The sequence below is a fragment of the Rhagoletis zephyria genome, unplaced genomic scaffold (genome assembly GCF_001687245.7).
Source record: "Rhagoletis zephyria isolate East Lansing unplaced genomic scaffold, Rhagoletis_zephyria_1.1 Rzeph_scaffold_06846, whole genome shotgun sequence".
Lineage (NCBI taxonomy): Eukaryota > Metazoa > Arthropoda > Insecta > Diptera > Tephritidae > Rhagoletis > Rhagoletis zephyria.
Genome location: NW_016163929.1, coordinates 1 through 10435, shown reverse-complemented (window position 1 = coordinate 10435; position 10435 = coordinate 1). Strand labels below are relative to the sequence as shown.

At 35.7% G+C, this 10435-nt stretch overlaps 1 protein-coding gene across 1 annotated transcript; it reads right to left on the bottom strand.

The window, feature by feature from the left end:
- Positions 1–9029: 9029 nt before the first annotated feature.
- LOC108373592 (uncharacterized) lies at positions 9030–9310 on the bottom strand (the record flags this gene model as incomplete). Its single annotated transcript, XM_017629504.1, has 1 exon — positions 9030–9310. A coding segment is annotated over one exon (281 nt), but the record flags the coding sequence as incomplete, so codon positions are not given.
- Between the last annotated feature and the right edge of the window lie 1125 nt (positions 9311–10435).

Below are 10435 nucleotides of genomic sequence, written 5' to 3'. Positions count from 1 at the left end.
AAAATGGTGGACGGTGGAGCTCTCAGAACTCAGGGCGACGAGTAGACGCCTGTTCAATAAAGCCAGAAGAGTGGACAACACTCCGACTAGGAACTCTATAAGATCGGACTAGGCATCTATAAGTCCGAGATAAGAAAGCAAAAGCGAGTCATGGAGAAACTTCTCGCGAAGCCGTAGAAGGTTGTAATGAATCCTCTCGATTTAGGCGAATCGTTGCGAGGAATCCCGTACCCTTGGGATACCTGAGGGATGAAGAGGGCAACTGGGCGATGAGTGGAGAGGCATCGCTTAAGCTACTCCTTGATACTCATTTCCCAGGAAATTCTGCACCGCGTGAACCCACCGGTGTTGGAAAGGGCGAATGCTCTACCTCCTCCTCCGGTGAACTACTGGAGAGGCGCCGACTGCTCTGGGCAATCGACTCTTTTAAGCCCTTCAAGTCCCCTGGACCGGATGGCATCATTCCTGCGCAGCTGCAAAAGGCTGTGGAGATCTCGTGTCGCTGGCTCACCCCTATCTATGCGAGCTGCCTAGAAAGAGGGTACATCCCGGGGGCTTGGAGGTGCGTAAGGGTCACGTTCATCCCCAAAGCAGGAAAGAACTCTCATGTATCCCAGAGGGACTTCAGATCTATCAGTCTCTCATCTTTCTTATTGAAGACTTTTGAGAGACTGATTGACCTGCACATAAGAAACAGGATTCCTCGAGAGCGTTTTGGCCCCTCTCAGCACGCCTACCTGAAAGGTAGATCCGTGGAATCTGCCCTGCACTCAATCGTCAAAATTATAGAGGAGTCTCTTAAAAACAATGATTTTGTAGTGATTTTTTCCAATAAATAAATAATAATAATGAATAATAATAAATATCGAAAATGCCTGGAACGAAGTACGGCGAACTTTTCTGTTACGGTATCTTCATAACTAGATATTTAGGCAATTGAAGTACATACATACATATGTTCATAAGTCAAATCAATTATATCTATAGGATATTTGTGAGGAGTATTTAAGTATTCAATGTAATCACACACTTTTGATTATGACTTGCTGATTATTCGCCACCACCTGCACCTGATCACTCACTCTCATTCAGAATTTTCCCCAAGGTGTACACGTGCCATCAATCACAACCTGTCCAGCTCACTCATAATCAATAACAGCCATTAAGGAACAAATGTTGTTGCTAAAATTTAACTCACTTCCTAAAATATTTATGTACCTAACATACATAATCAATGAGCTTCGAATATAATAATAATTTTTCATTAACAGTAATTTGCTTTATTTTTTTGAGCTAGAAGTACCAGGAACTTTTTTCTTTATATCGCTTAGGTACTGAAATGTATGTACTTTTACACAAGTTCGTTTAATCCTGGTAAAGATTTTTGATAACCATGTTTACACACCACCTTTTCTTCAGCTTCTACAGTAGCCATGTATAAATTTGGGATCCCTGCTAGAGCTAGTATGGCTATGCAGAGTAGTGTTGAGCAAAACTTTTATGAAATGAGATCTTACGCCGTGTCCAGCGGAGACACGAGAAATGCGGTGCGGACGGTGTGGTGCGTTAAATGCGGGCAGAATACACGGTTGCTGGACCCTATTAAGCTGGTATTTCAGGGTACTATTTTATATATATATAAGGAAAATTTGAAAGTTAGGGGGGAGGCTCGAGCACCCCCCTGCCCATACCTGGCTACGCCCATGTTCATATCGTCGATGTTTTTTTAAAACCGCCCATCGACCTAAATCGCCGTTGTGGAAAAACTGAGATTTGGTAACCCTGAACTCCAGGCATCGAGATTTATGCATAAAAATCGTAAAATCGTTATTAAAACAACATATATATTTGTGAAAGAAAATACCGCCTCTCAAAGTGATGCCTTCAAAGAAAAACCCTTTTTTCGCTCTCCTGTAATATTGGAGATCCGTAAGATAGGCGGTTTTGCAAAAACATCGACGAAATAATGACTATTTCCATTGAGTAAAAAAATAAAACTCGATAATAATAATTAGTTTTAATCGAAAAATATACAAATCATAACATAATGGTTAAATGCTGATTTCAATTTTATGAAATGAAATGTTAAGTGCATCACAGGCTTCGATCTTTCTAAAATTCGATTTCACATACAAATAACAAGGGATTTTTTTTTTTAGTTTCAATTCGAATAAAATTCGGTATTCAAATTTTTTTTGGAAAGATGGAAAGATGCCTGTGATGCACTTAATTTTTTTCAAACGGCATAATTTCACAGAGAACAAAATATCACCTAAAAATGAAACACCCTAATGTACATACTTATGTATGTACATATCTCCACTCACTTTGTCTCAAAATCAAATCGAATTTTCACAGTAAAAAAAAATTTCACTGAACATTTTAGGAAAATTAGTATTTACTAGCCTTATGAGCATGGAATTCAACTCTTTCAAATCAAATAGTGTACACAGGTATAAATGTGAGTACAAATATAGCAAACCTACATACATATCTGTGGACTTTTGACAAAAAAAAACTCCGTGCTTTCTGTAGGTTGGAATTTGGAGTAAATTATAAGTAACTTCCCTTTAAAAATTTTAAATTTTTATTTAACTTCCATTAAGATATCATCTTGAGCTACTCCTATTAACAACTAAACAAAAAATATAATTCAAAAACTTAATAAATTACTGCTTTGAAGCGAAAATGACCTCACTCGAGAGAAGAGTTGTTTTGTTAAATGTCCACAGATATGTATGTTCGCACATTCATCACCGTGACCATGAATCACAGCTGAAATTCATGCTTCACGGCGATCACCAACTGGTATGTATAGCGTTACTGTTATTGTAACTATTAAAATAAATTGTCAATAGATCGTGTGACATTCGATGCATCTACATTATTAAGCACAAATCGAGCGTTTGCCGAAAGAACGTCATAACACAAATATCATAAGTGCGAAAAAAACGGTTTTGCATTTTGTAGTAATGTTGTACCACTTGAACAAAAATATTTAATACCTAAGGAAAAATAACAAACACAACCGTAAAATTTAATTCAATAGGAAAAGCTCTCAAATATTAATTTATCGTCATTTTAGCGATTGCCTGTTATAAGCATGTGAGCGACAAGTTTGACGGGTAGTCAAAGCGCCGGTTACACAGTTTAACAAAATTGTACCACCTGAGTGAGACAAATCATTTCTTAGAGATTTTTTGGTGGTTAATCCAAATCTGGACGCAGACTTACCCTGGCCCGTCAAGATTTTGAGATATCCTAACCTTAAAGTGCCAAAAACACGGATTAGGGCGGTTTTTAGGTTATATTATGAGAGCAATACACAACCTTATAGCACCCTTCTCCCCTTCCCCTTTAAAATCAATTTTCGTTTTTTTAAGATTCCATTTTTCTTTCTCGAGATATACCAATTTTAATGTACAGTACTTTTGTATCACTTCGTAAATATGAATCTTCGCGTTTTTGGCACTTTGAGGTTAGGATATCTCAAAATCCTGACTTGTCAGAATTGGACTCACCATCAAAAAAACTGCAAGAAGTGATGAGTTTTACTCAGCTGTTAAAAAAAAAAATCAAAATTTGTCGAACTTTGTTATATTTAAGGCAGACAAACTTGCAAGTGACATATAGGCTAGTCTCACCGTTTGCAGCAATACGAAACCTACGTGGTCAGAATGGGACGAAAAGTGGTCGAAGGATATCCTCATGCCAAGCAGAAGGGACGCAGCCGCAGCGGAGCGTCTGCTGACAAACCAAGTTGCTATCGGAAGGCAGGCGAAGAGGTTTGGAGTCCCCCATAACGATTTCTGCAGAAGCTGGAGAAATGAAGAGGAGCGAGAAACCTTGCGGCACCTGTTATGCGAATGCCCGCCACGTACACCTGAGTAACACGCTTTTCTGCTCATATTTCATAAAAAAAAAATCTTTGCGTATTTTAATTTGACCACTATTATTTCTTTACTTATCCATCGAATTTCTTCAGTAGTAACTTAATTTTTGTTTTTTTTTTGTAACAGAACAGCCTTTAGCACAGATGTAAAAATTTAGCACAGAACTTGTTATTTTTTTTAGTTTTCCTTCTTTTATTATTATTAGGATTATGACATTATTCCGGCAAACGAGCGATATGTGTGCTGTCTCCATTTAACATAACTTGCTGCGTCTCCAAATGTGGATGCGAAAATATGCGTAAATGCGTAGAACTTGTATTTATTTTATAAAAAAAAATATCTCAATGCTAAGTGCAATGCTTTGTTTATAACTAATATTATTACTTTCACTAAATCAGCACCTGTGACATTGAACGTACTGTTAGTTTTCGAATTATTTTATTCATTCACTGATGCTGTAGTTTAAGTATTTATCATGTATGCAATCTGTATACATATTTAGTTAGCATGGGAAGTAAACTTTGGTTTGTATAATATTAAAAAAAACCTATAATTTCATAAATAATTATTAATATCAGACACATATCTACCTTTGATAAGCTTTTAAATGTGTTGTTTGTTGTGTCATTATAAGTAAATTTTCGTAAACAACAACAGCCAAAAAGCAAATTGTCTTAGTTTTCGGAGCATTCGATTTTCAGCCCAGGATAAATAAGACTGCGGTTTTGAGGGACTCGATACTTGTGTCTGGTAGAAAAATGCTTATATGAAGATATTAAATTATTAGATTAAACTTGTTGTTATTTCCTCTTACGACACAAGTAGTTGTCTACAGCTTTAATTTAACCATTTTTGAAAGTTTTCATTTACCTTGCATAGTTGGATCTTGCATCATCAAATCTAGGACTTACCGGATGTGTTGATTGGATCAATAAATTGACTGTTTCACTGTCTAATCAAAACAATTTGGTTAGTAAAAAAAATTACAATTGTCTACACAGTTCATAGAAGCACTTGGTGTGAAGCGCGATTGTCCGTCGGATTTCAAGTCGGGAATAAACGAACTCGTATGTTCTTCGAAATTAAAATTTTCAACAGTGGCGTCTGCGTCGAGATGCTTTCACGCTAACTGTTTGTTGGATAACAGGAGATACTTGCTGTAGTTCCCGTTCACTTCAAGACCGATTCGCTTTGCTTTTATATCCATTTTTTATTCGGCACATGGTGAATACCTAGTAGTATGTATATTGTGGATTTACCAGGTCTAACGGGCCACACTGATAAAGCTCAATTAGTTCGCTTTTACGCAATAAGCTCGACAATATCATTTAGGCGGCTATTAAGACGCTGATTCGTGTAAGAAGTGTTTATCAGGCTTTTTCGTCGATTATCGTAAAACCAATCTAGTTTGTTGCTTTCTTAAAGTTTGAGTCATCCATGTCGTGGCCTGTGGTGCTAAGGAGCACGTGTATAGTATAGAGCTATCGATTGTATCGATGTTTTCCAATTTCATCCACGGTTGATGTTTTTTCTGTCACTAGCGATGGGGGTTTTTTTTCAAATACCATCTGTTAGAAAAATTTACATATTACAAATAACATAGTTTCGACTCTATTAATGAAGGTTTTATTTTCGTGAAATCTTATATAGCAGTTAATAAATTAAGGATTGTTTAGATGAAGGAGTAATTTGGTGAATAATTTATGTTTTTCAGCAGCATGATCAAATCAAATCAAATAATAATATTTTAGGTACATTTGTATAGATTTAGGTACAATACTTTCCTCAAAGTAGGTCAATTTGAAAATTTAAATTTCCATACCTGGTTCAATGTAATAAAATCGCACCACAAACTAGAACCAAAACTACAAAATGTAGATTGAGATTTTATTTTCTTTTTTAGTTAGAGTATCTGGAATAAAGTCCGCATGTTAAAAATTTTAAAAGCAAAAATTTCAAATTGGGAATTTTTCAGCCATTTCGCGATGTTTCTTTTACAATACTGATTTACGTGATGATTTTTTATGAAAATGTATCACGGTTTTGATTATCAGGTTTTTTTTTTGTGCATACTTACACATAACAACTATTTTGCTTGTACACACATAAATAGTATCCATGAAGGCTTTCTTAAAAAAATAAATAATGCTTTCAACCATGTACGAAATTAAGTGCAATATTATTTAAGTAGATCTCGTGTATGTATGTACATATTTGAATAATTAAAGGCACATTTATTGATCACTTGAAACTACATATAAAGATATTAGAAACTATTTAAATCTGACAAATGTGCACTTATAATAAAACTTATATTTCCTATGCATTTGCACTCAAAACAATTACACATTGATTGCACTCAAAACCATATTAAAACCCAAAACAAACATATCATTAGCCAACGATGTGGAAATGTTGCACTCGTGCAATGGCATACATAGATAAGTGGTGTGAGCTGTTACTACTCCTATATGCATACTACCAGTTACATACATACAATAATAATAATAGATTGGCGCTTACACATATTTATGTTAGTGTTTGGCCGAGCTTCTCCTCCGATTTGTGGCGTGCGCCTTGATGTTTTCACACAAAGTGGAGGGATCCACAGTTTTACGCCAACTCCGAACGGCGATTGTATTTTTATGAGAAGCTGTCTTTCATGGCAGAAATACACTCGGAAGTTTGTCATTGCCTGCCGAGGCGCGTTGCTTTGACCAGGGCTTGAACCCAGGCGATGCGAAGTGAAAGCGCGCACTGCTTACCACTAGACCACAGCGGCCGTTACATACACACACATATATATGTATTTGCAGTAATAAGTGCCCTTTGGATATGTACATAAGTATATTTTAATTATGTATGTATATGCAGAACTTTATTGATCGATGTGCATAAGTACATATTTATTTAAAAAAAATTTTTATTATTATATAGTAGATAATAAAAGGCTGAAAAGCAAGAAAGCAATATTAAAATTAAATACGTACATCTGTATGTATATGATCATAATGATTATGCAAATCTGTGGATCATGAAAAATAAATATTAATTTCCCATAATTACTGTGGTAAAGATAAATTGTGCTAATAACCCGAATTAATCACTGCAAGATTAAATAAATATGTACTATGTACATTAGACTGCATCACCAAAAAAAGTTGCGGTTTTTCCACCAAAATGTTTCGGAAAAATATAAAGATTTGCATGAACTGGACCGATTTGTAAATGCCACCGAAAACGGAGTTTTTTATGAATAAAAATAGTTTCTTAAAGTACTTAAAAAAAAACACTTCAGATGATAAACCAGTTTAAGCTTAAAAAATCTGCATGGAAATATTAAAAATTGTTTCAATGGAATTATAATATTGAGATTTTTAATCCGTTTTTTTTTACTTTTTTTCAAAGATTGGTTTAAGAAGGACTTGAACAACCTAGCCAAAACTATACCGATTTAGACTTATGAAGTATCATTGGAAAGGTATTTTCTCACCCTTTTTATATCTTTGTTGCAAATAAGCTCATTCAAAATATGAAAGAGAAAGGTAAAATGAGCGCCATTCCAAGTTGAATTAAGATGTGTTAATATTTGCAAAAAAAAAATAGAACGTGAATAAGTTTAAGAAAAGAGGTTTGCAATGATACCACTTAAGTTAAAATGGGCAGAATTTTGGCTGAGTTATTCAAGTTTTTCTTAAATCAATCTTTGGATAAACTTCAAAAACATGTTTCCCTTCAGGAGGCTTCCAGTAACAATAGCCAATTGTTTATTTAACCATTTTTAATACTAGCGAAGGGTGTTTTTAACTAATGCTGTTGGTTTTTAGGTAAAAATTCAATTACAAATTAATTAATTTTTAGATTTTCATGCGAATTACTAAAAATCCTAAAATATACATGTGACCAATAAAAAAAAAATTTCGACGTGCTAGAAAAAACCAGAGATGCATTTTCATTTAACATACATGCTTAGATATTCATAAAACGAACATAAGTACTTATTGGAGGGGGGAAGCAATAATTTAAATTTCGCAGGCCTGTGATATTTTTTTTTATTTCGAAATAAAAAAGCGGATATAATTCTATTCGGTATGGAACAATCCTAGGCAGTGAGAGTATTAAAGTACCGACTTTACTTATTTTTGACCACCCTAATGCACATACAAACAAACATACATATGTACATATTTATTATATGGATTGCCTTAAATTTTACTGCACCCAATGTCAGCTTGATTGCGATTTATTGAACTGCCACCACGTCGTAGGATGTTATTGGTTTGGTCTATTATAGATAAATTCGTACAGCTTTCCCATGCAAATGTGCCCAAAAGGCAGAAAAGATGTTGAAAGGAACTCATTTTTCGTTTGGGCCAAATGACGCTAATTGGAAATGCACAATGAAGCCAAGTGCTTTTTCACCTTGATGCCACCAGCGATTCTCTTATATTGAGTCTTTTCCAAGAGTTGGAGTAAGGTGAATATCTGGTATGTAGTAGAAGAAGACCCAATAAGTTCTTTGGCCGTGGGCTCGAGTTTTTTTTATCTTTTTTAATTGAGCAGAGTAGACTTAAATCCACATCGGCGGGAATGCATTACAAATAAATACTGCCATGATTCGGGCCACGCCGAAGTCGATCAGCCTCATTTCGTCTTCAGATGGCTCGTCACTTCTTTGCCCTGCCTGATATGTGCGCTCCAAGCCCTCATAGAATAGATTCCTGGACGGCTTGTCCTTATTTTCCTATAATCTGAAAGCTCATAAAAGCGATCTTTGACGGTATTTTCCTTCCCTTCCGTCGGCGCGTGGGCACAAATGAGTGAGGTTTTGAAGAATCCACAATATCTGCCGACGGAGCTTCGATACCGAGTTTGCAGAGATTTACAAGCCAGGCGTAACAGACGCCGCAAAGCTCTGTAGTCTTCTAACATTGCCCGTTCATTGCATCTCTTGAGTGGTGGTTATGCCTAACTTTGCTCTCACGAGAATATCAGCCAGTCGGTCAGAGGCGTCGTCTTCATAAAGCGAACACAACAACACTAATATTTTATAAAGAAAAGTTGTAACGTAATAGATTTTAATTCTAGCATTTATTAATTTTTTTTTTTAAAAAATCTTTCGCATTTGAAAAAGGTCTATTTTGTATAAGGCTCAACCCACTTCCATTCCTCCCACACCACACATTTCTGCTCCTTTTCCATGAAGGCATGATTTTCCGGGCATTGTATGTAATCGGCTTTCTCCTGACCATCAGCACATACCCAATAATGAGTCGGATCGGATATGTCACGGAACATGCGCGTATGATCAGTTACAATAGAACAATCTGGTTCGGCGTAGATGTCTTGACCGTGATAGCGTTGTTGGATGTGGATTGCACCGACCACAGCCACGAAGAGAAATACAGCAATTGGAACTGAAATTGAATTCGGTATTAAGCGTTTATAAGAAAGTGCGACACTTAAAAATGTCAATATGCTTACTCGCAAAACTAGGGACCAATTATAGTAAAAATTCGTTTTCAATTTTTCTTGCTTGCATCCGTATATTTTTTAAGGGTTTTGCCATTTTCGGGATATGAATAAATCAAAAAACTATTAAAAAAGGCGTGCATACCAGGTGTTCATAGAATTTGATGTGTAAATAAATTCGTACGGATTAGCAAAGCAATAGACGATTCAGTTACATACAAAAAAATATTTTAGGTTAGAAATTAAAAATTAATTTAATTTCATTCCGTTTGTCAGGAGCAGTACACGACTTTTGAGTGCAGGATTAGTTCCGAAGTAACTCAAAATGATTTCAAACTGTCCTAAAGTTATGCTGAAGTGGTTCTAAAAACTCCCTGAACTTGTCCCGAAAGGATATCAAACAAGTCTTGAAGTCCCTTAGTAATTTCGAAGGGTTTCTGAACTAGAACCGAAATAGTCCTGAAATAGTCCTGAGCTTATCCAAAATTAGTTCCGAAATGGTCCTGAACAGGCCGTGAAACATTCGAAAAAGTTGTGAACTTGTCCCGAAACGATATCGTACGCGTCTTGAAACGATACCGAAATGGGTAATTTCTTAGTTCCAAATGATCCCGAACTACTCCCAAAACAGTTCTAAAATAATCTTGAATTAGACCAGAAGTGGTCTCCGAACTAGTCGCTTAATGAACCCCCAATTTTCTTGAAATAGTCGTGAACTAGGCTCTGAATGGTCCATAACTAGTTTCAAAAAGGAACTAGTGTCGGAATGGTTCTGATCAGGTGCCGAAACGGGCTCAAAACTATCCTGAAATAGCCCTGAAGTAGTCTAGACATTTCCATCTGTACACACAAGAAACAATTACCAATTTTCTGCTGGGTTACACAAGAAGAAGCTACAAATTTTCTGCTGAGTTAACGTCCAGTTTACACATACCGAGAGCTAACTTTATAAGTTGAGGATAAAACAGTTATTTAAAAGGACATGTTCAATACCGATACGTCCTTGTGCACAAAAATATGGAATCTTTTTTCAATTGTACTGAAATTTCTCTTTGAAAACCATAATTATT